Here is a 27,197-nt window from a genome sequence, read left to right as displayed (position 1 = left end):
AAACCCACAAACTTATTTAATTCCTGAGAACATATCACCAGAGAAATCTTTTCACTGAATCAGACTCCACACTTTAAAAAATAAATAAATAAATAAATAAATTATAAGATCTAAGACAGTTTATTTGAGTCAAGTTAGCATATATTTAGCTACTTACTACTCAGTCAAACTAACACAGTGGAATCAATGTTAAGATTTTAATAGGAAACAATTATCTTAAAAATTATCTTTAAAACACACAATTGAGTTTGTTACAGTATCAGAATTTGCTTGGGCTGTATCATAAGACTTTAAACGGTATGCCAGAAGATACAGATTTTTTGTTAACTACAGCAACGAGCAGCCCTGAAAAACAGGTGTGTATATACAAATATGTTTACCTGAATTTAAGAACTCACCAATGATTTTTAGACATCCATCTTGATGAAACTCTCCAATATCTCCAGTATGGAGCCACCTCTGCCCATTCTCATCAATAGTGAAATCCTTTCTGGTTCGTCCTTCATTTTTATAGTAGCCTATAGTCACATTTTGCCCTCCAATAAGAATCTCGCCTCTAGGATATGGTTTATCAGTGTTGTAATATCCACCTGAGAATTGTTCCAGTTACCAAGAATTAAAAATACATTCCAAAGCAAAAATCCCTATTACTTTTGTATTCAAATGCCAACAAATTTAGTGAGCCCTTAGCCAAAGTTACCACTTGAAAACTCAGTCTAAGTAGTTCAGTAAGACAACACCTTGTTCCAATTCCTTCCAGCACACAAACAGCTATTTAACAGGCACGCTTACAAACAGTGAAACTCAAATATATGTGGAGGAAAAATGCCATGTCTGCGCAGTTTTATTTTTATTTTTACCAGGACTGACACACATCAGCCTCCTACAGGCTCACATCAAAAAAAGAAAATTTTCACTTTATATTTTAGAAACAAAACCCACCAAAATCTGAGGTTTCAGATTTTTCCCTAAATTCCCTTAAGAATTATGCAGGGGTACTCTACAATACCTAAGAGCCTACCTCAGAGGAAATGGTCTAAACACGTTCACATTTCATTAAATGTACTTTATATAGTTTCCACTAAACTTCCTTTGTATACATCACTGTTTTGTCTTTTATTAATAATACTAGGAAGACTATTTTAAAACTTATTAATGGCAACAGAAGATATCATGCATGTGCTTTAGTGAAAGCCTACTGAATGCAACTATTCCAAGAGACAACACAAGACTTGCACCCTCTGCTGTATGGATGGCTTCTCCAAATTGCGTTACAGTGACTGGAATAAAAGCCAAAATGTAACCTAGTCAAAACACTATTCACGTGTTGATAGCTTCTGTCTAGATATTTTTTTAAATATAAAAAATGGTTTCAAACATAGAAACTGCTCTCCCTGAAGATTATACAGGTAAAAGTAGGGTTAAGAAGAAAAATAGTCTTCTAGTAATTACTACCAAGCAAAGTCCAATAGAATCTAGCTTGAAGTTCTTGCAAATACACAATCATTTAATCACATATAAGATTTCTCACCTTCTTCCCAGTTCATTAACTTGATTTCACAGCAAACCAAAGGTGCTCCCACTCTCCCTGTAGTGTAGTCCCAAACTACAATATTAAAAAAAGGAATTTCCAGATTAAAAAAAGAGTAGAAAAAATTTATGTTATCATGTACTTTGTTCACTTTATTCATTTATTTTATTCCTGAAGTTTAATGTATACAATAGAACAGAACAAAACAAGCAAAGGATATATCAAGGTAACACACATAAAACTTCTATCGTGAAAGAGAACAGATGTCTTTGTTTGGAGGTAGCTCCAGCCACAACAACAAAGCTCTGATGATAAGCTGCCCACATGGATCACACTGCAGAAAGCATCACACCTTTTAATAGTACTTGCATGACTTTGAAATGACAACAAATAACATTTCGTAAAAATTTGAAGATTCTATTTTTTTTTTTTAATCTACTTTCCTGCTTTCAGTCCCCAACACTTCTGCACCCGAGCACCTTCACAGACATAATTACTGGGGAGGGCATCACTCATATTACAATTCCACTATTACTTTCCCTAAACTTCTAAGAACTATTACCAAAAACCACATACCAGTAATCTGTGGTCATCAAGGAACATAATACTTGTTCTACAATCCAGCATGATCTAGCAATGAGCCTCAGATATCCTTATCTGACCATCTGATATATCACACCACTGCCAAAAAAAACAGGATCTCGGAGTGGTTTTGCCACCACAGAATGAGTGAAATTTTAGGACTAAGGGGCAAATGGAATCATGGAGGTTCCATGAAGTTGAAGTCTGGCACAGGTTTTTGCATTCCATTTTTTTATTACTATTATCTTCCTAATGTTTCTATACACACACCAAAATAAGATCAAATTTATTCACTTCAGCCAGTAAATACAATGCTGCCAAGATCCCATTCACACTATCACAAGTGAGAACACTTGATTCTGTATGTGGCCATCACAGTGCGTCAAAATTAAAATGTTTCATTAATTTTTTGATGAAGAGAAATTCCCAGGATTTCCCAATTATATTATAAGGCATAAACCAAATGAAGGCACTGTCAAAGACTGTCAATGCAGAGCATGCAGCATGGATCACAGCACCCCGCAGGATCCACCAACACCAACCTTCCGTGATTGTTCCAGCTCCAGCTGATTCAGTGAGCCCATACCCCTGCCCTACAGGGCAACAGAAACAAATGTTCATAAATCGCTGAGTTGCTGCAGAGAGTGGAGCTCCTCCACAAAGCAGGATGCGAATTTTTCCACCTAGCAGCATTCGTACTTTCCGGAAAATAAGGCTAAAATACAAAGATAAGAATATTTATTGCTTAAAAACAAAACAACAGAGTATCTGATTTTGTATTTGAGATTCTTTCACATGGTAAGACTTGAGACACACTTTTTGATGCCATTAAAAATAAATTTAAAATTACCTATCGCAGAGCGGGGTCGTGTAACCTTTGGAAATTTGTTCCATTTTGTAATTGTAGGCCAATATAAATAGATTTCGCTGGAAACTCGTCATTTCATTTACCTTATTCATGACATTTTTGTAGATTCGATCCATAATTTCCTAGTTAAAGAAAGACCAACTCAAAGTAAAAGAAGTCACACAACCAATACAAGAAAATGATCTAGATGTTATGATATAGTTCAGACAACCAACCACTCCCAGCTGTTTCCTCTTCCATTAGTAAAACATAACAAAACACTAAAATTAAATGAGGAGAGCAAGAATCTGAACAGGATCACTGCTCAATCCCAGTCTGTCTGCTGCCAACTACCCACCTCCTTGTAAGTATTACACAAGACAGAGTCCATGTCTCTCTTCACTACCATCTTGCACTCACATCACAAACTAGTGTGAAATCTAGCACACTGCTAAACAAGCAAATACTGTCCTTAACAGGTTACAAGGTGGAAATGCAGCCTCTCTTCTCAGAAAAGATTTAATGACACAAAGGAAGTCTGTGTCAAGGGCTATTTTCATCACACAGTGGCTGTTTCCAAATCATGTGTGTATTATTGTAGGCGTGGTTCTCTGTTTTTATATATCATATGTATATGATTTATAAACAGCTTTTGTGAAGGAAGTATACAGACATGTAAATACATAGTATGTGCATACATACGAGCATATTATGATGAACAGATAACTAAAATGGCAGTGTAATCCCCACAGCTATTTAAACTTTTTCAAAGTTTATGACACATTGAGAATCAACATCATCATATAAAAATAAATATCAATTCTACCTTCACATCCAAGATTCTACTTTTTATTTTTTAACAATCTATGCATTTATTTTGATGATAACGTTTAAATTATGAATTACATCTTTAACATTGTTATATCCTTCAGCAACTTACCGGGACAGCTGCCATTAGAGTTGGTTTAAGTGTAGTAACATCACCTTTGCTTCCTTTCTTGATTTTAGAGGACTAAAATGAAGAACAAGTTTATCAGCAGGCACATTTCAAGACTTTTAACTTAAGAAACAAAATGACATAGCACATCTTCCAAATGATCATTTTAATTTTCTTGTCAACAATTAAACTACCTCAGTGTATCAGTCATAACTGCCAATATCCTGTTTCTTGGGATCTATGACCAAGAACTGACACGAGTGATTTATTTTTTTTTTCTTCCCTCTCCATATGGGCTTACATCAATAACATACCTGGTCAGCCAATGTCTGAGGTGAAGAGTAACCAATACGGCATCCATGAGACAGGCACACAAGTTCAGCACTCAGCTCCAGAACATGGGCAAGAGGCAAATAGCCAATGTAAATGTCTTTTTCCCTGAAAAGAATTTTTAAGAGAGAGGTTTATACCATACCATTAAAGTCACTAAGCCAAATTTACTCAGAGCTTTCAGAAGAACTATAAGTGGAAGAATGCCTAAGAGCTTATGACCATACTTCAAGAATGATGGGCTTAGTCTCAAAAATTGCCTAAGTAGTATTGTAAGTTTACAGTGTGAATGAAGTGTGATGTTTACGCATCCCAAGACTGTTAACTGTGCTAAAGCTGCACAAGCAACTCTGCAGATGGTATTAAAATCTGCACTAAACAGAAACAAACCACAGAATGTAGTACTAGCTAAAGAAGTACTGCTGAAGGCAGATTTCAACCACTCTACTGCAAGGCAGCTTCACAGGCTTTGCGTCCCAGTCTTGCCAGTTACAGATGATGAGAAAGAAACACATGGAACACTCGTGGCATTTAACACAGTACTGGAAGATGCTCAGACATCAGTGCATAATCTGACGGGTCAAAGACAGACCAATATAACACTTCATATTTTACACAATAATTATATGCAGCTACCCACGTGCATCTTTGAGTAAGAGTTGGTACATACCCCAGATTTGGAATCCTTTCAGCCATTCCAGTTATACCAGCAATTATGTTGCAGTGGGAGATCATAACTCCTTTGGGAATTCCTGTGGATCCACTTGTGTACATGATCACTGCAATATCAGAGGGTACAGGCCTGGCTTGCTGTTTGCTTCCTGCAATTTTCATTTAAAAAAAAAAGAAAGAGAGAACATACAATGCATGAAAGGCCTACCAGATCGGGAGATCTTACAAGCTAACATACTATAACAATTGTTCTAATATGATACTTGTGACTATTGCTACTACATTTTGCTTTCATTTGAAAAGACTGTGGTCATGCTTAAAGGCCTTCACAAAGATAAGGAACTTCTTTGTATGAGCTGAGTAATACTTCCAGTGACTGCTCCAGCCTACTGAAACAACGTTTTATCTTCTGTTTCCTGTATTCCTGTTGAGGACAGAAATGGGCAGATCTTCACTTCTCCAAAATGCCTCTCAGCTTCATACGCTTATAAAAAAAAGTATGCTGCACTGGTTCTAAGCTAGTACAAGGTAAATCCCCATTTAGAAATCTACTTTGCAATGCACTTCCCAGAAGAGGAACAGCATACTGCTTCATCTGTAGCAGTCAGGACATGGTTCTGCTGGGCCAACATGAGCTCCAATTTCCATAAACATTTAAATTCAACAACTTTAACAGATTAAAGTGTTTTCAAATACTTGCACAGAAAACAAGAAAATATGAAAACAACTGTGTACTCAAAGGAAATGCTGCATAATGCGTAATACATGGAGCACAACATGTACACTCTATGAGAACAGTGAAAGCTTATTTAAGAGTTTACACTCACTGAACCCTGTCCATCCTGCACAGTAACCAACACAGAGGAAACAACATAAAAATAAACTCATTTACTTAATATGTGAGTAGAACATTCTTGAGCATAAATAATTACTTGTAGTATTCCATAATTTCTGAGCAGCTAACTCAAAGGTAACGTCCTTTTATTATTGTTTACAGCATACAGTGTTTGAAAAACTGGAGAAAGAAGATTAGACACCTTTTTACAAAAAGTTGAGAGGCCATCATGTCACCAACAAACCTGACATACCCCTAAACTTTAGCAGCAGATGGACTAATCACCCATAATGCTCCTAAAACACAATTAACCCCAACATTTGTGTGCTTTCAGTGGTTAAAATACTCTGAAAACAGAGAAAACAGGAACAAAAAGTATTGAATACAAGGAAATCTTAAGATACAACTACTCTTCAGAGCTGAATAAAAATTTTGCTCTGACAAGTTAAACATCTAAAATTCCATCTTTTAATTTTAAAAATGTTGCAAAGGTTAGAAATAGGTCAAGAAATCGAGACTATAGATTGATACTTTCAGAAATATAATAGTGACCAAGTTCTATCAGATTTAGGTAACTATTTTACATTTTCTTATTTGTGACTCTAACAAAATTTCATGGTAGCGATTTACTGAGCTTTCTGCTATAAAATGCAGAATTATTTTCTCTGTGTGGTTTAAATAACCTGTTTTCAAATACAACTGACCATACGAATGTGTTTTAAGTTTCTGCCCTGGCCTAAATGCTTATCCTAAACATTTTTCTTCAGCATGCGTGGATGCTTGCTTGTGGAAAAGACCATTTTTATTAAATGCATTTTATTAACTGCATAGTTTTCTGAGACCTGCAATTTCTCCAAGTTTACATTATAGTAAATCAGGTAGGAACAAATTAGGACAGATGAACCAAACAGAAAGAAAAGGTAACCTACCACTGTCTGCCTTGGCTCCCATAGCTTGCACAGAAGCCATAGTGTGAACAATGACACCTTTGGGAAATTCTGACCATGTTGTTGGTTTGCCATCCACTGTAATAATATGTCGCAGCCGTGGAATTTGAGAAACAATTTCCTGTAGAAATTCAAACGTTAATCATGAGGTTTGAGTGAACAAGAGAAAAAGTTATCTATTGCATACATCAAAAAAAAAAAAGCATAAAATATTTGAAGATTTAAAATACGAAGCATAAACTTGTCTAGCTTACATGGCTACAAAGGTTGAAGTTTTCCACATTTAGATTTGTGGGAATAATTGAACTTTCCATTTACAAGTTCAAACATTTCTCCAACTATTTATTCATCAGGGTCTTATTTCAAGAGAAGCACACACTTAAGACTATGAAGGTTAGCAGAGATTGACTATCCACTCTCACAGAACACTGAGAAGAAAAGGCCCTGGGCATCGTGGAGCTCACAATAATACTTTGGTCACCACTTGATTACTATGCTTATCTGAAATAACCAACACCAAGCAAAAAATACAAAAAGTGCTTATGTACTGGTTAGGTATTTCAAGCAAACTATGAGTTCTAAAATAGTTACTAAAGTTCTAAAGAAAGAAGATGGAATCTCTAGCAGAAAAATTCATTTTCTTACAATGATTATTTATGCCAGTTTGCACTATATACAGTATCATTCCAGTAATTTAAGAGAAAGAAACAAAGTTTGGAAAATTCTCATTCAAAATGCAGCAATAACACACAATTTTTTTAATTAAACAACTCCCCTACATGAAAGATCTACTTCCTCACATCCACTGTAGCTTAACTCATACAAAAGCATAGTTCCACCTGTTCTACCTGGGTCGGTAAGGTCTCAAAAAACAGCAGGTATCCTGAACTCAGGCCTTTGCCAAATAAACAAACCATCACAAAGTTACCACATGACATTTGTTTCATATACCTCTTGGCCTGCCAGTAACAACACAGGGATAAGTTACCTAAGCTGTGAGTCCTGCCAGCCTGTAGATTCCACAGCAGTTGGCCAACTGACATGCCACAGTAAGTAGCTGACACCAACTCAGTCGTACCCTCAAAATCAAAGCTTACAGAGAACGGAGCAATCAAATTTTAGAAGTCCTCCTTATGAAAACAGCTAAGAAACAGATCAGTTCCAGCACACTGGAGTTCGAAACAAGCCACCTAGAACTCCTGCTGGTTAAGGCATGACATTAAAACTTTGAACTATTCTTAATGGATTGCAAGGATTTATTGGTTTAAATGAAATCATAAAGTTAAATACAAAACACATTTTGAGAGTTTTGTTTTATTTTAAAAAGAGATACTAATGTTTCATAAGCTTTCTTTGCACTAGAAAACAGCTCTGACTCTTCAAGCACCGATCTAGAGATGTAAGTCATTAATTCTCTGCTGGGAATACATCCAAGAATAATCCAAGAGTATAATCACATACAGTTATTCATATATAGTTTATACATTTTTCTGTTCCTCCCACTTCCTTCAACAGTTGAGTTTATAGGCTCTAAATTCACCCAGAAACCACAGCAGTTCTTGTGGAGGTGCTGTTTCAGACAGGACTGCAGCTCTTCAATAGCACAAATGGTTCATCCTGCTTTCAGAAGTCATCCTGGAGCCTAAATCTGAAAGCTATCATTTTTTAAATTCGAAGACAGATACAAAGACCTCATTCTATAAGAGGCAAAACTACAGAATGGCAATTCACCATTTCATACAGCTACCAAACCTTTTAACAGTAAGAACAGATATACTGGAAAAAAGATACAAATAACACTTTTTTACCTTCAATTTTGTTTGCATCAGCTCTTTACTAGTAATGATGGTGGTCACCTCTGTTTCATTTAGGCCATGTACTATTGCTGCACCTCCTAGGGTAGCGTACAGAGTAACAACTGAAACAAAAAAAAAAAAGAAACTGGTGAACCTTACTTTACACTTTCGAGTACAGTTTACAGTAAAGGGATGAGATTAACCTGCTCCCAGTTAGGCAAACAGTCAAAATACTTGTCAGCTATTACAAAAGTGGTATAATTTTGTGCTTTAAAAATACATATTACATGATTTAAATACAGCATAATTTTCAGTTAGAGTGGGAATAAAGAGTAAGTAAAGCATATGTGACTTTACTACTTCTCAAGCTCTAGTTACACATATTAAAACCATATTATCCTATTCTAGATCTACTATTGTATCTTCATGGTTTTTAATCATGCATCTGTACTCAATAAATTCATTGTTTAAACAGTTGTCTTGCACACAAGAAAGAAACAGCAAATATTTACTTGACTCCTCTTTTCAGAAGTGTTGTCACTAGCCTAGACGGACTGCTAGTAAGAAATTATCAGCAGATTACTACTTACATTCAGTATTATGTCTGAGACTATCATATTCTCCCATCAATTTAATAAATACAAATAATTAATAATCAATTTAATAACCACCACAATCACCAGACACTGAACTGACATCATGACAACACAGAATAGCAAGAAAATTAAATACTTTGGAAATTGACTATTGGAAAAACTGTTTCCTGTATGTAAGGGCAGCTCATCAGTGATAGAGCATTAATCCACATTTATTTCAGGCTGACTATTTTAAAAAACCCAATTTCATTCCCTGCCACTTTTATGGGAACTGCGTGAGACAAGGAAGGAAGGGATCTGGGAGGAAAGGCAGCTCTGAAAGGAAGAGAGGAATTGCTCTCAAGAAAACAAACAAACAAGGTAATGTCTTTTTTCCCCAAGCTTAACACTAAACAGAGGTATAACAATTTAGTATAGCTCACATTTCAAAAATGTTACAGAATCAGGTATCACAATTATTAATAACAGCAACATCAGTGGTCTAAGTTTTATAACTTATATAACGAAGTATCTGACTTTCTTTTGTATTTCTTTTGTACGGAGTTACTCACTACAGCACAGTAAGGAAGAGCTCAAAATCAGGCATTTCTTACACAGAGAAGTAAATAGTTGACCTCTATTTATTTTTTCCTTGTTCAAACAGTCTATCATAGTTCAGAACTGTTGCAGGGCAAACGCACATGCACTGTGTTTTCTTTAATTTGGTGGGAGCAAAGTCCAGAAGAGTGCCTCCACTAGTTCCCACGAGCTCTCCCTCCTTACTTCAGTGACCCCTGTTATATAAACATCTCGCAGAAATTCAGCCTCCCCAGGCCAACAAGCACAACTGAGATGCTGTGCTGCTTGGAAAGAAAAGTATAATGTCTGAAATAACCATTTACATAATTACTCATCCACAAAATAAATGCATCAAGGGAAAAAAAAAAAACAGAGATACACCACTTATAAGATGGAGTACTGATGTCACGAGGAGAAACAAACTGAGTCACTGCTCCACACTGGCACCTAAAACATTTTCAGGCACATCTGAAAGTGGTTCCAGTATTCCCTTCTCATCCCTCCTGTTTTTCCCTTGAAGACAGACCAAAACAGGATTATCTTTGTTCATCTTTACACATACAATAATAAAACTGAGTATTAAACGCAAAGGGGATCTTACAATTTCTGCTACAGAAATTGATCTAATCTGAAAAAAGGAAAAAAAATAAAGCAATAACACTACATTTGCCAGCTAATTATACAGAATCTTGTCTTAAAGCAATAGGATTTTTTTCACCGTTTATTTCAACATAACTAGACTGCTGAACCCATCGTACCTCAGAAAGAAAAAGTAAGGTATATCTTTACAGGCTTCAGCAAAACCAATTCTGACAAAAGCACTTCTGCTCAAGTTTCAGGAAAGTATGACTGAAAAACAAAACCATAACCTTTCCTATTTACTTCTTTATTTGATTATAAACACCCAGGTCTTGCATCTGCTCACACCACTGAACAATTCGTTGCAGATGAAGAGAGGACACACTGGTAGAAAACCATTTCCCCCCCCTATTTTTCAACTACCAATCCCACTCTACTCTAGCAAATACAAGACTTACATAGTTTCAAAAAGATGTAAATACGACAATCAAGAACATACAGTATTTCTTATCATCAAGCCACTTGTATGTGCAATACATAAGATTGAATCTCTCTAATTCTGAAGTATAAAAGGCTCCTTTCTAATACCAAGTACAAGGCACGTGAACCTGGTCTGTTGGTGTGCATGCTGTGCACCTACCATCAGATTTAACACATTTCACACTCAAAGAATGCCATGCTACCAGAGCGGTTGCAGTTAGCTGATTTGGTATCTGAAAACTAAGAAGTGTTAATTTAAGTAATTTAGTAATGTCTTGCCACACTATAACTTCAACAAAAACTGAATTCTATAATTCATTCAAACTGAGCAACATGATTCCATGAATACTGCATGATATCATCATCTGCCAATACAAAAGTCAGCCAAGTTCATGTAAGATGACACACAGCTCAGATGCTAAACATCACATCAGACAGTGTGCTGAAGCACGTCTCAACACAGGAATTTAAAACACTAATTCAACCAAATCAAAAACATATGCATAACATTCTACACACGACATCCATGCACTCACTATCTCAGATTTCTTTTTTCCAAATTACAAAATCCTCCTAGTATTTGTAAGTGTACTTCACTTCCAATGTGAAGATAACCGATGCAAGCCTTTGTATTTTATTCCCAGGATGACCACTAGGAATCTAGCAGATCCCAAAAGTAATAAAAGGAATTGAGCAGTAAAATGGGATAAAATGCTGAACAGATGTTTTCCTATCAGCCTCTCCTCCTATGCCACGTCTTCCAACCACTCCACCATCCTGACAGCCCTCCTCGGGACTCATTTTGGTATTTCAACACAGAAGGTAACCACACAGAACCATGCGAGAACTGCTACGTATTCATAACTCTGTGGTTTAATCAAATAAACAAACTGATATTTATAGCACAGAGGGATCATTTTAGATACAATTTTGTCAGGTTCGCTTCCAAAACCTGAGAGAAGTCTGTGTGATACACTCCTTTACTGTAACTAGGTACTAAACCAGAAGTTTCTGCACATCTGGCTTTTATGACCTGGTTCTTATAAAGGAAGAATAAACATGGCATGGGCAAGAAGAGGCCTAGGCCCACGAGGAACTACAGCTTTTAGAGTGCCCAATGTGAAAATAAGGAATGTTCCCCTGAGGATGTCCCCACCACAGACTTACCGTTAGGTGAAGGACACATTAAGTCATGGTGATGAAATGGCCAATAATCCTCATACCAAACCATGGAGCTTATACTTTGGAAGAGGAGTTACTAAGAAGCTTTCTAATTAGAAAGAGCTCTCCAAAATAAGCTCAAGACTCACCCATTCATTTTCACTCTTAGAGATAACAATACAATAAACTAACTAAAATCACAACTGAAGAACTGACAAAATATCCAGTGAAAATAAAACTTGCACAGATTAAAGTTTGACATCAACTCCTTAAATCGAGTCAATGAATTCACGTGTGATTTTTGTTTGTTTGTTTTCAGGAACTTGGGAATATGTACTGATTTGAGATTAGAAGAAAATAAGCCTCTCTCAGAAATTAATTGAGCAAGATATATTTACTGAAACCATAACCCACCTGCAAATGCTACAGGTTTCTCAACTCAGTAAAGTAACTACAAAGTACAGTCTCTATCTTACACAGCATTATTATTATTTTTTAAAGGGGGAAAAATCCTCAGTGTCCTATATAAACTTCTCTTAGTGTCTACAGTGAAGAGTGAGGTTTATTTTCACGCTATCCTCTTACATCAAAAGAAATTAAATCTTTAGGAAAGGCTCATACTTACGCTGATAGTTGCACATAAAGCAGGCTTGTGCTGCAATCATCCACTCAGCTCTAGTCTCACAGAAGATAGCAATGTTTGTCTTTGGTTGCTGACCCAACACTGCTAAGCCATTTCCAAAATTAACAGCTTTGATGTATACATCTTCATATGAAAGCCAGGTGTACTTGCCAAGGATGACCTAACAAGAATAATAAATTCAATTTAAAAAACAAAAAGCCTTAACATGTGTCCTCTGCAACCTTATCCATGCGAATAAGCTGCAGATGTCTGAAGCTGTTTAAATTGTAACACCGGTTTATTAATAATGAAAATATTCTTGCCAAAAATTACAGCAGCTGTGGAAGCTCCAACACAAATACTGCAACATCTCCATGCACATTACCGCCTCTGTTTTGGTTTTCACAATAGGAAAACACACAATTACCACTGCATTTGGCAGTTCAGAAACCCTAAGAAAGGCTGTGATTATCTGACCCAAATGCCTTTGGTTTCACAAAGCTTTTTTCTCAAATAGAGTGTGACAAGTTCTAGCTAATACAAGTCTTTCTGTGCATTTGCTTTCTTAGACATTTGGACTAAGATTCTCCTGCACAAATACGACACGAAGGTGTTTGTTCTTACGGAAGACTAACAAACTGGAATCCAGAAAGCACTGTGTCCGTGGGTTCTGACAGAAATTATGAAATTCCATTCCCTTTGTTTGTTCTGAAACAAACGTCGGGGGCAGAGGAACAATCTTATTGCCATGTTTTACTGCCAAAACAGAAGTGGGACAGAAGATGGGAAACTGCCGGCAAACCTCAGCACTGAAAAGCCATGTGGAAAAAGTTAGGCAACCGCACTTTCCATCTGTATGGAAAGTTGGTGCACAGTAAAATTGGATTTGAATTTACAGTTCAGTACCTAGCAGGTTCCTATGTGTATGCTTGTACCTTGCAGTGCCATTTTCTCACCAAGTAAGAAGTTATTTAGAGGATATCCTAGAAATTTTCATACATAGATGCAAGACAAAGACATTTTGTACTGCATTTTCAGTCTATTATTTACCTATATTATCCAGCTACAAGCACCCTGCCAATTTTGAACACCACCATTTTAATCGGTCAAGTATTTTAGACCTTTCCTTTGGCTAGAGAGCATTAATAATAAATGCACACAAACACTACAAAACAAAGTCAGATAAGCAAACTTCTTCCCCATCGCCCCATTCTGTTTTTCAGATTTATCTAAGTTTTGAGATTACAGATTGGAACGTCTAACTTGGACATGTAACCACATTTCTAACAAGGCTGTATTTCCAGACTTCCTAGCAAAATGAATGAATTTGAAAGTCTCTCTTGAATTTTAACAGAAAGAAAACAAAATTCCAATACATTTCTTTTATCAACACACTTTTTCAAGCTGCTGAAATTTACTGCTGACTGAGTTGTACTCACTACAGCCTTAATCCATACTCCTCAATAATGCCCACATTTAGGGAAACAACACTTTAACTCAGGACAGACACAGAAAGATGCTTGGAAACTTCAAAAGCATTTTCATTAGAAAATATCATTTATCAAAACAAAAAAACAATACTTGCCAACAACAGCACTACCACCAAAAAAATAAACAGATCTCACACACATCTGCTCAAGATTCCCTGTCTTATTTACAGAAACAGCCTCACAGACAAGTAGGCTGCCCCAGAACCAAAACCCTTACTGAAGGAGGCTCACCAGCAACTCCCCTGCTGTCCTGCCAGAGAACCACTGCAGGATGCTGCCTGGTCACGCGTGGCTGCTGGCAACCCCACGGGCACAGTGCCTGGGCACCGACTGGCTGCTAACATGTCAGTGACAGGGACCTGGCATGCCAGCCACTTTAACACACCAAAGTGTTTCTGGAATGGGAACATTTTAATGTTTCAAAAACAAACAAAAAACCTCACACGTTTTTCTATCCATTAAAACTTCAATTATTTCAAATTTTAATTTCAGCTTGAGAAACTTTTCCCCCCCCGAACATCTTGGAAAGTTTCAACAAAACTCACCAGTACAAAGCAATTTAAAGCAACACCCTTTCTACCACCATTCTCCACTTACAGAAGGGTATCAGAATGCTACTCTTAAACAGCAGCAGGAAAAAGCAGCAGGTTCTTGTTACCACTTCAGGTAGCTTCGCCAACTAGTAAATCAACAACCTCTGGTCTTTTTCACCATCTGTGGTGTAACTTGCCAGAGTTGAAATAATAAATCACCAAACAGTAAAAAAACTGATCTTTCTGAATAACATTTGTGATTCTTTCTCCCTTTCAGTTTCTTAAATAATGTATCCTCACTGTTTAAGCCAGTTTGATACAAAGCAGTGAAAAAAGGCCCTACTGGTGCTTTGCTTTCCTGAAACAGGAGGCAACCTGCAGAAAGGGAATAATATACTGAAAGTTGCATTTCTGGAGAACATTGGTGAGTGTGAGTCACTAAGACTTTCCTTAACTAGTCTATGCTGGCTTTTACTTTTGCTACTGCCTTCTGTGTATTTGAATTCCCATGTTCATTCCCTCCCCACACCCAGAGTCTCTTTCCTATCCTCTCCCTCCATCATTAACATACCTCTTTTGTATACGTTCCCTTCTTCTGCACTTCCCTGCATGCTTCCTTTGCAGGATGCAGCACAGCTTATGGTTTCACACATCCTTCCCGATGTCTGAGTACCCATCTTCAAACACATCTCCCTCCTCGGCCCTTTTTGTGTAAACTTTCTATAAGGAGCTGTTAAGGCCGATGGTAAGTGCCATAATCTTTTGGACATTCACCCACACACTTTACTTTGCAGCTTTCAGAACCTCTCCCTGCTCTCACTATTGACACATGCCAAGAAAGTAACTGTCTGAAAGTTTGCAAGAGAATGGCCAAGGAGCCAAGATTATTCAGAACTGTTTAAACAGGCACGTAAAACCAAACATGAAATCAGAAGAGACGGCACCTCTCAATGTTTCCTTAGAATAGTGCGTGAGTAGAAAGACACTGCCCTCTAGTGCATCAGCTTTTAACCAGATTTAACCTGCAAGTTAGTAAAAATACTTCAATCTTATCCTTTAATGCTGGAAAATATTTAATACCACTACTGAATTAATATTGGGAAATTTATCAAATTATCAAAGAATAAGTATTTGCTGCCTGGTGAACATTTTTTAACCTGGAGTGTAGGGCAGCTCTAGACAATACATATATATATTTTTAGCATGAAGGTATCACAAAATGTTCTGAAAGGCAGAGCAGGCACACAGTCATGGAACTGCCCAACCTCACTGACCATTTGCAGTCTGCTGACAAATAGCTCAGAAGCCTCAGAGAATCTCAACTACAATTTGAAGCTGAACGTTTTTGGAAACAATAAAAATGAAGAACTACATGCTCACTAAAATACTGATTACCTAGGAGCACCTATGGCGTTTTTCATCATCACAAGCTACCTTTGTTCTGTCCATCACAGCCAGAAGCTTCCTGCAGCCCCCAGCAGGTTTCTGCACCAGGCACCCTGAGCACTGCAGCACTCCTCTGCTGCCAGGAAAGGTTCTTCCTGTACCTCACTGCTCGTCTCTCTTGCCTCTTTTTTTTTTATTTTATTTTATTTTTTAATAAAGTGAGGAAGAGCACGGATTCTGTATTAAACTCCTGCCACCATAATGACCCAATATCTAAACTCACGCTATTTCCTATCTTTGTTGTTCTGCTGCTTGTTTTGTTTGTTTTTACTTAAAGTCTATGAATTTCTGCTTCTTTAGCCACTACACATGAATAGATCTTTCAAACAATAATATAAAATATAGAGTTCCAAAAACAGTACAGATTATCTTGGATATCACTGCTCTCTAAATTAAGAAAGTACGTGAACTTAAAGATGTAAATCTAGCTTTAAATAATTTTAGCTTGAAGTGGACATACACTTGGTTCTGTTAAAAATCAGAAGCTTTGTTTTAATTTGAGGGGATATTTCTTTACTCGATAAATTACTGAGGCTAATTTAGCCCAATGCAATCTGCAAATCAGAAAGCTATCTTCTAACAGGCAATGCAATTCAGTACACAGATCCACGGTCTACATTCAGAGTTGCCACTGATGTACAGATGACCTCAGATAAGTGCATAAGCCATTCCCACCACTCCATTCAACTTCTGAAAGGGAAAAATAATCAGCAAGTTTTGCAGCTCCCATAAGGTACATGAATTACATGCACTACATGTAAGAACTGAGAAGTGCCATGTACCTATTTAAAAAGCTGCACCATTAAACCTCAGCCTTAACTTTCACTAACAGGACCTGGGCAGTGAAGAGATGCATGGTATGAAAGATGAAAATCAAAGAAGAACCCTGACATTCAGAGTCAAAGACACCTTGTGTAATTTTCACATTTAGTCACTTGCTAAAACGTGCTATGAGGTAATAAGAAATATTGTCTTCCTAATGGAGAAAAAAAATAAAGTAAGGCTACTTGCTAATTCCACAACTTGGAACAGAATAGCATCAAGACAAGCATGGCAATCAACCATCATAATGAACTGTTGTGTCAAGCTTAGATAGAATTACTTAGCTTAGGTAACTTCTAATCTCAAGACTGAAAAAATAAGTAATTTAAGTAGGTCAACATCAACATTCTTCAAGCTTCCAGTATTCAGAGTATGTTGTTTGCATAATAGGAAAGGCTAAAACTTAAGATCTTAAGCCTTATGCTACCAATTATATTTGAAGAACAGTGCACTGATCACAGGCAGAGAAAATTCTGACCTGTGCCCAGAAGCCTTACTTTGCACAACACCAATTCCTTTCTGTTTCTTTACAGGGCATCAAAGCATGAATCAAAAAAGATTCTATGTACCTTTTTTTCAAAAAAAAAAAAAAAAAAGTAAGCATTTCTGAACTCAGTGAAAAATTAATGACTGGGAGGAAGTTTCACTAACAAATCTGTAAAGGTTTCAACTCAACTAGATTTTGCCAACTACTGCGATATTAACTGATTTATTACTATATCAGAATTTAAAATAAGCATTGTTTAAGGACCCCTTTATTACACAGAGATAACTTTTTCTTCTGCAAGAAAACCAACCTTAACCAAAAACAGTCCTAGAAGTGCACACAATTAATAACACCTAACATAGAAGCAAAGGGCTCAAACCCTTCTTTGCACATATGTGTATTCTGGTTCACTTCTTTAGGCAATGCATTTTTAAATGCCTCTAATCAAACATAAATCAACTACTAGCAACACAAACCCTGATCTTTAAAGACTACAAAAGCCTCAGTCTCTCCAAACAGCAGTTTTGTACTGAAATTAAACCTCCCTCTCTGCACTACGATTACAGATTAGCAGAGAAGATCACCTTAAAGGATACCAAGAGAATAAAAGTTTTCCAATTAAAGTCTGGGCAATCCTTCTCCAAGCAAAAGTTCCATTAAAGACCTGAACATGCAGGGTAAAACTGTAAACTCTTAATTTACGGTTAACTTCACTGAAAACTGACTACTTTTATTTACTCCCTTTAATTATAATTTTGAATAAGACAAAGGGAAATATTTTTTGCTTACCTACTTTAGAGAACTTTAAGCCACTTACACCAGCCAAATACTTAAAGTAAATAAGTAAATAAGAGGTAGCAGCTATCTTTTTCTCCTCCCAACTTGCTCTGCCGGACTAGAAATGTTACAAGAGAAAGTAAATACATGGAATAAAAAGTTCTCAAAAGGTAGACTGCAAAAACTCTTACCTTTTTGAAAACCTTTCCTGATGGCTGGATTTCATCTTCCTCCTTCAGGATTTCCCGCGTTCCTAAGAGCTTTTTGTCTCTGTATTTAGTTTTAGCATATTTAAAAACTTTGTCCAGTGTATCACAGCCAGGATATAGAACTGAAGCTAAGCAGTGCAGACTGTTAACAGACCTGTACGCAGCCCCAGGCCTGTTATTCACAGGTCTAGCCTTAACCTGCTTGGATTTTGCTATAGCCTGTCTTGAGCCTGAAAATATGTACCAAGGAATGTACGTTACAACCGTGTACACCAAGATAATAAAGTTTATAAACTGCAGAAGAACGGGGTTGATGTTATGCTTCAACTTCATTTTGGCTCCTTGTGACAGTTACAGGGGAGAGTTTGAGACCATGGAGCAATCGGACAGGGATCCAAAAAGATCTGCAAAAAAAAATAAACAACAAGTTAACAGTAAACTGTATTTGAGAGAGAATGTTTTCCAATATGCATTACAGTACGTATCAGAAGTAGGCTTCTCTATGCAGAAATCAGGCAGAAGCCTTAATCTCCCAACACAAACACCACAAGCCACCCATACTGAGGAAACACTCTTCTGCTGCATTTAACAGACTGCAGTGCTGTTGGTATTTGCATTTCTTTGGATGTTAAACAGTACAAATACAGAGTTGTTATGGAATTCAAGACTTGAGTTTGGTTTTTTGTTTTTTGTTTTTCCATAAATTACACATATAACCACGTAACATTTCAGGACAAACACAACTCATTCACAATTTCAAAAGACTCTCTCCGATCACATTAGAACACCTGCACGTATATCTGAATAGCAATCTGCACATCCTTCTGCTGTCAGTGTCCGACCTCCATACAGAACATAAGAAAACATGTCATGTAACCATTCTGTATGAGGGAAACCTGATCGCAGGTCACCCAGCCACTAATCAGCCCAAATCCTAGCAACAGTACTATGAAGAGATTGTGCAACTTCCTCCAGTGCCCTTACCACTAAAACACCAGTATACTATATATACTATTTTTTTTTAAGCACAGTTTATCGTATCTAATGAATACAATGATGCAATGTCCTAATTCGGAGTAAATAAATTAGTCTGCCTATCCAAAAGATCCACACAATCAACAAAATTAATTAAAATTACCTTGGCAAATCAAAGACAATTGTCATAACGGTTAAAGATGAATTTCTGCAACAGCGAGTCAGCTGCCCATTACAAAAATAGTTTTGCCCATAAAAGCAGAACAGTTTAACTATAATTACATATCATTCAGTTAACTCTTCAAATGTACTGATACGACTACATGAAGAGCAATAACATAAGTCAGAAAACTAATACTGATGTGTGCACAAGAAGCACAGATTTGACTGCTCTTACTAAATGAACCAAATGTCCATTCACAGGCTACAGTGCCAATCCCATACCAGTTTTGCTGTTTTACAACACCCACCAACTTCAAAAACCCTAACAAAAAGAAATGTTAGTAGAAAAAAAGTTTATATCATAAAAGATAAAACTTAGTAATGGAAAAACACCTCACTTTATTACAAGCATTAGACTTGTACATCCTTTTGTAATCGATCCACAATCCTAAATGTGTGGGATGAGATTAATTCCATCTTCCTCCAGATTATTCACTTTCTTAGAACTCCCAGCAAAAGTATTTCTGCAAAGCACCCAGAGACCAGTGTTAACTCAAGCGTAGGACTCCTTCCTTGTAGATACTTAGTGGAGCAAGTAGCAGAGAGGGAAAGGAGTTTTAAACCTAAAATGTAACAGTGTGTATATATTATTTTTGAAGATCAAAGGCAAAACAAGCGATGAGAAAAAAAAAATTCTTAAGTAAGCTAAAGGGCAAATTCAGTAATCGTTTGAAGAGACTTATGTTCTTAGGCTGTCACTGAAGGATACTTAAATGGAAATAACCATGTGCCAGACAATAAGCTGCTGTTGTCCAGAAAAATTATGGTGCTGCTGATAGCAACACAGAACGTGACGTTTTCATGCTGAATTCTGTGTTCAGCAGACAGAAGTTCACCAGTTTTTCAGGAAGTAACACACTACGGGAATTGCATCTGGCCCACCTCAGGGCAGAGGGGAGAAGACACTTTTTCCTTATAAAGCTGAAGACGTAATTTGTGGCTACGCAGTAGAAAAGGAATTTAACCAAACTCTGTGACAAGCAAGAAATAAAGACAACTGACTTAATACCTTTTGGAAAATTCTTCTCCAAAGAAAGTCCCTGTCTGAAAAACAAGCAAGCTGACCAGAAACATTCACTGTAAGTTGCACGGCTCTTTGCTTAGGGAGGCACTGAGACCTTCTGGAACAGCAGCTTTCCCTTTGATTTTGCTGATATTCAAACAGCTTTATTCCCAACTCAGAATGAGAAAGGAACCTTTTCCACTTTCTTTGGGAAAAAGTAAATAAATAAATAAATGCATCAAGGTCTCATCTTAAGCTCTTTTTTTTTTATGGCTTATTCAAAGCCTTGCACAAAACCCCACATTTGGAGTTGATTTCTCTGAATTGCAAATCATTAATTGTGTTAAGGTTTCATCACAACAAAAGCTCTATTTCAAACGGATTCTTCTAAAAATTAACATTTACAAAAATGTAGCTTTTTTTCTTCAAACGCTACTTTTTGTAGACTAAGAAAAACAAGATTTTCCAAATCAATTTTCTTGCCTACAGATCAGTTGAGACTCATTTCTTCTCACTGAAATCCTGCAAGGTTTATTTGAAGACGTCCTTGAAATGATGATTTGTGGTCATCACTCTCTTAATACAACTACTCACAGGAAGAGGTTAAATAAACTCAACATTTAGAGGCAGGGAATGGAAAGTAGACAAGACTGGGATCCTAAGTATGTTTAGTAAATACTGCTGAGAGCCAATACACTGAGAGAGCACCCAGCGCCTTTACAATGCCCACATACTGTTCTTAAGGAAGTCACTGACAAATAAAAACATACGAAGTATGCGAAACATCTGTAAGTTAGCAGCCTACATAGCAGGTTAGCTGTAAGCATTCAGGCCCTCAGATAACACAAACGCATTCTAACGCAGTTGGGGTGTTCAAACCCTGACCAAATATGCAAGAAAGTTGGCAGATTAAACTAAGCACTGGAGGAGAAAGCTTTTAATTTATGCAAAATCATTTATACAGAAAAAGCGCAGAAGCAAACATTTCTGCACACACCTAACAGCAGTTCTATTTATATGTAAAGCTATTTCATGAAACAGGCACCGAGCAGCAAAGAATAAGACCATGGGTTTCTTCGAGCAGCCCAAGAAGAGGCAACCAGAACACCCACTGCTGAGTTTGGGGCAGCACACCGGCAGTGCTCAGCACTGATCTGCTTAGTGCATAAGCAGTGATTTGGCCTGATACACTTCTTACACTAATGCTGTCACACCCTTTCGGTTTAGAAGCAAACTTTTGTTAAATGAGAAATAAAATCCTTGCAGGAATGTGTTTACTAATTGATCTGCTTATAGCAGTTGCACTACAATACAAGCATAAATTAGTAAGAAAAAGAAACCTTATGCAACTTTTTATTATGGCAGGCACATCAGCTGACACAAGATGTTCCTGTCTCAGTTTACTCAACAGGAGCTGTCATAGGCAATTGCAAGATCTAGAAGTGGAAAATCCCAATTACATATGTCAATTACAAAAGATATTCCCTGTTCCTTCACTTGTGTTTTGTAATATACACAAATAAACAAATCCTTTTGTTTACCTACCACTGCGCTGTATCACTTTGGAGAGTCCAGGCCCACGATATTAAGTTAAAACAAATCCTGCTACAATGCAGAGCAGGCTGGTCCTGGTTCATGCCTAAGCACAGCACAACCAAGGTGCTGCAGCAGTCAGACTCAGCAGCTCGTACCACCAGTCCCACCGTTTGGAGTTAGAAAAAAAAAAAAAAATGATACGCAGCACTGTACATCTATCTATGCGTGGAATAGACTTCAGCAAGAGTAATAAACATTCCTGGATTACACAGACTACACAAAACAGTAATTATCACAAACACCAACTTCAATCTACTATAGACAAAGGCTTTATTTATCACGCTTTAGGGAAACAAGTCACACTTAAAATGCATACCAGCAAGTCAGATTTAAAATACGTAGCATAGGTAATACTTCCTACCTATTCCCCAACTGCAAACATTATAATTTACAAAGCCATTCACTCCTCAGGCAGATTATCTCTTCCACAAGACTGTTTCAGTGGCTGGAGGTTAAGAATCAAGGTGCTTCCATCCAACTTCTGTTACATACAGCAACTAAACATGACCAAACTCAAACCCAGGAAGTTCAGAAAATCCACACAAAAGCACCGATGTGTGTGTAACTGAGACTTAAATCGTAAATTTCTCACATCAATGAATCCTGCAAACTAATTGATTTGTTAATATTTGCAGAAAAGTTAACAAGTGTTATTAATAGGCTTGGCTTTATTGGACAAAATATCAGACAATATCTGTAGATATTCTGATATCATGATTAAGAAAAATCAAGACAACATAGGAAAACATATTATACAGAACTTTGCACTGTTTGCAAACTTTGCATAATTAGCCTCTGATAATTTACATCTGGACTTTAAATGTTTCTTTGCTGATATTCAGCAAGTGAGCTACTTATTTTTACAAAATGAAGAGCTCTAGAAGAAGTCGCTGTTACTTATTTTTAAATATTCATGTATTCACCTGCATAAAATTGGGAAAGAAAGCCAAACATACAGAAATAGCTAGAGGCCTCTATTTCATGAGGAAATTCCCTTGACTAGTATGTGAGTTGCAGGCCGAGGTGATGATCGCTTTTGGGAACAGAAATCTAAATATATGCCAATCTAAGTAGAAGGGCTGTTCTGCAAGATCAGTTTATCATAGTTTTATCTGAAAACTGATGTTCCTCACAACTACCACAGAAGTGTCTTCATACACTGCTTATAAAGAAACAGAGCAGACAGGAACCCTACACAGCCCAGTAGCCTGGCTGGCGGGAATCCCACAGAGCCCGGAGGCCCGGCTGACTGAGAAATCCACAGGCCCTGCTGACACACAGACTGATCTGGAGAGCAGTGCTGGTGCTCAGCACACCTTCCTGAATCCCAGTCCTGTTGGCAGCTCAGGCCTTCCTGCACACAAGGCACATCTGAGCAGACAGCTGCTGGGGAGAGGCAGCAGCAGGGCAGCTGCGGGATGGGTGACAGCGCTGGGCAGCCACAGCAGCAGCTCCAGTTCCCACGTGGCTCAAGCACATTTAATGCTGGGCTGCTAATAAAAACAGAACGTTTGTTTGCAAAATCCAGCTCTTCCCTTCCATTGTCCCACTACTTTAGTGCCTGTGTGACTAGGAACAAGTCCGATTAGCTCACTGATCCACTTTAAACCTTCTTGTTAGGCCAGAAGTGTGGGCCTCCCTTTGTATCAACTCTGGTGCTTTCTGGAGCCTAGGGTATCATTGCAGGAACCTAAATCAACGGGAAAGCAATTCTACAGACACCTGAACAGGCACTCCTGAACCTGTTGTCACCTATGGCACATAAACATCCTTTGAAGATACTAGCATCAGTTGAAAAGACAGCCTTCCCTGCAATTCTGTTCTTAGCAATGTTCCTACTCAGAATATTTTAAAATGTATTTTCCTTAAGCTTTTAACTTATATAAGTCTAATGAAATGGATTGGCAAATCAATCTTCCACTATTAAGAGTAATTGAAATCAAGCCCATGGTAGCAAATTTGATAGGCGAAGTACCTTACTACAACTGAAGATGTTCAAATAACTTCAATATCTACATTGTAAACATCAAAAAGAAATAAACACCAATTTCCCAAGTATACGATTAGGTTTTTAAACCACAGCTACAAATTATACATCAAAGAGCAGTTGAACAAGGACACCAACACCACTCCACATAAGAATTAAATGGAAGCCTCAACATTATCCCCAGCTCTAGCTACTGAAGAGGGGCAGTATGGCCCAGTCATCACTGCCAGTTTATCCTTCTCCAAATTTCAACTTACTGCCATTTTCCAACCGTTTAAGACAATCCTGTTAAGTACGTCCACTGGGAGGCAGACTCTGCTTTCAATATGAATAGAAAGGAAGAACCAGAATGGTGCAAAACACATTTTCAACTACAAAAGACAGCCTGAGTTCACTTCTCTTATTTCTGGGAAAGTTGAAATGCCAAGCTATGAAATGGGCTTGGGGGGGGGTGGGGGGGGGGAAAGGAGGGGATTGATGGAAAACAAACGAAAAACAATCAAAATAGAAATCAGTGTTCTGTTTCTGTATGCTCAGTCTGGCTGTGCATTGCATAACAGTCATATTTGTCAGATAAGAACTAATGTAATATCAGAAATTTCCAGCATGCACAGAGATGCTCTCATTTACTTTCAGATGAGCTGCTTTTCCTATAATATGACAGTAAACATTTTTTTAAAGGAATATAGGTTAATGAATTAAAAAAAAAACAACCCACAACATATGGTTAGCTCTGAAGTCAGGTAAGACCTTGTATTTTTACGCCATTGTCTTCCTTAACATTTGTTTTTGACTTTATGGGCTTCTGCTAGGGATAACTTTAATTCAGAACCCCTTTAAAGAGCAAGCAGCAGACAAATACACTTAAGTTAATCAACAAAGTAATACCTAGAGACCAAAATGATGTTATAGGCTCCTGAAGAAAAAGTAAAGATCTATTCTAAATATTTAAAGACGTTGCTCACAAGAAAAGTACCAGCCAGATGAACTATACTTTCAAGAGGAGTTGAGTCCATTTTAAAAGGATAAGGACATCCACAGCACAATCAGACACTGGATTCATGAAGTGCCACATTTCACCACTTAACTGGACGGGCTGAGCTGCTGACATTTTAAATACACTTTCTATTTTGAGGACTAAATAAATGTTCAGGCTCTAATTCCTTCTTTTTTGGTTTTGTTTTGGTTTTTTTTTTCAACATAATTGTGTCCAGCCAGCTACAAGAATGTACCAGCAAAAAAAAGTAATGAATTAACTCCCCAGGAACATCAGCTCTTCTTCCCACACGTTCTGCCGCAGTGACTGCACATCCAGACCAGGGGAAGCTCCCTGCTCTGGCAGCAGTAGTTGCTGTGAGGTTCCCAGATGGAACCATCACATTTCAGCAAAGGATTTCTGCTCCAAGGCCGAACTGCATGTTTCAGGCTGCATTTTGTAACGGTCACTCAGTGTAAGGAAGGGATACCCCCCCAAGCCACTCAGCAGGATAGCAACCACAACGCTCCTGAGCTATCACATAAACTGGAAAGTCACTGATGCAGGAAGCAGTGCTGTAGGACAACACTTGCACAGAAGCCTCTGGGTATTTGGTATCTCACAAAGTGAGCCTCTCACAAAGGTTAAGCAAGACATACAAGGAGCGGTACTTCACTTCAGCAACCATACAAATGCAGAGCACAACATCTGGAGATTGTCCTGAGCACAAATGAAAAGGACAATATCCTAAGTTCTGTGAATATGGAATATTCAAGTACACTTTTTGTAATCACAGAATCATTTAAGTTGGAAAAGACCTCTAAAATCATCTAGTCCAAACAATCACCTACCACCACCAGGCCCACTGAGCCACATCCCAAGTACACATCTACCCCTTCCTTGACCACCTCCAAGGATGGAGACCCCAGCACTTCCCTGGGCAGCCTGTGCCAATGATTCACCACTCTTCCTAAGACATCCTTCCTAATATCCAACCTGAACATCCCCAGCACAACTTGAGGCCATTCCCTTTCATCCTATTGCTGTTACCTGGGAGCAGAGACCAACGCCAACTCACACAGCCTCCTTCCAGGCACTTGTAGAGTGCGATGAGGTCTCCTCTGAACCTCTTCTCCCTCAAACTGAGCATCCCAATTTCCTCAAGATTGTTCATTTTAGACTGCTTATATTAATAACTGTGAAATCCCATCTCCAAACAGAACTTTACAGACAACTGCCCTCGACTCCCAAGCTGAATTTTCTCAGAAATACTCTGTTATATTTGAACATATAGTCCACTTACGCAGCAGTGTAACGACACTGTTTTTCTCCTCAGAACCTAATATTAAATTATCACATGGCTTATTTAACTTCAGTTTTCAAGTAGGCTCAAACTAAGCTAAACCGTAACTTACAATACACTGGAATTTGCATGAGTGCCGGCTGAACATGTGCCATGTGCAGAAGCACAACACCAGGTCATGTATGACACTAGGTCACTAGTCACTAGCTAGTTCCAGCTAGGAACTCATGGTTTTGTCACAGATGCACCACCCTGTTCTCTGCAACATCTCAACTGGTTAAAAAGCTCCCTGACATAAGCACTTTCAAAAGTCCAGACAGGGCTCTACAGCAGGCTGCCTCAGCTGCTCCGCTCTGCCCTCCATCCCCCCATGCCCTGTGTCCAGGTAACCCCGCAGCAGACAGCACTCCCTGCACTCAAGAAGTGTGCAGAGGTGACATGGGGTTGTTGCAGGGAAGCTTAAAACACAAACAAGCAGGCTGCATTGCTGCAGCCCTTGGATGCTCTGATTCTCTAGGAGAACTTGAAATTTATATAAGTAAGGCATGAGGATGCCTAACATGCTCATTTGAAATATCACCCTATTTTCTAACCCTAGACATCAGAGAACATGACGACTACCTTTTTCCTTAGCTGCAACCGAGTGAATACCCTTTTCTCTCTTTTTATAATCCCCTCCCTTTCTTGTAAGCAAAGGCAGGCAGGACCATCAATGAGCATACCTGATAACCCCAGAATACAAAACAAAGGCAAAACAAGGACTCATTAAATGTCATTTATTCTAAGAGCACTGATAAGAACTAAGAGCATGATCCCCAGCTTCAGCTCCTTGTTCATCACCTTTTAAAAACAAATTTACAAACCCAAGTGTTGAAAGTCAAAGGACTACATCCAGTAC

The 27,197-nt window shown here is 37.9% G+C and overlaps 1 protein-coding gene across 1 annotated transcript; it reads right to left on the bottom strand.

Annotated features, from left to right (window-relative positions):
• Positions 1-312: 312 nt before the first annotated feature.
• Positions 313-18,641, bottom strand: LOC100549940 (long-chain-fatty-acid--CoA ligase 3-like). Its single transcript, XM_010716666.2, has 11 exons — positions 18,220-18,641; positions 12,477-12,654; positions 8,490-8,599; positions 6,664-6,802; positions 4,898-5,048; positions 4,212-4,335; positions 3,901-3,972; positions 2,964-3,103; positions 2,656-2,828; positions 1,532-1,606; positions 313-590 (listed from the first exon to the last, which is right to left on the bottom strand). The coding sequence occupies exons 1-11, from the start codon at positions 18,568-18,570 to the stop codon at positions 328-330; spliced, it is 1,776 nt and encodes a 591-aa protein (XP_010714968.1). The 5' UTR covers positions 18,571-18,641; the 3' UTR covers positions 313-327.
• Between the last annotated feature and the right edge of the window lie 8,556 nt (positions 18,642-27,197).

The sequence above is a fragment of the Meleagris gallopavo genome, chromosome 11 (genome assembly GCF_000146605.3).
Source record: "Meleagris gallopavo isolate NT-WF06-2002-E0010 breed Aviagen turkey brand Nicholas breeding stock chromosome 11, Turkey_5.1, whole genome shotgun sequence".
Classification (NCBI taxonomy): domain Eukaryota; kingdom Metazoa; phylum Chordata; class Aves; order Galliformes; family Phasianidae; genus Meleagris; species Meleagris gallopavo.
Note: the sequence above shows the minus strand (reverse complement) of the source record. Positions and strands in the feature narration are given on the sequence as shown.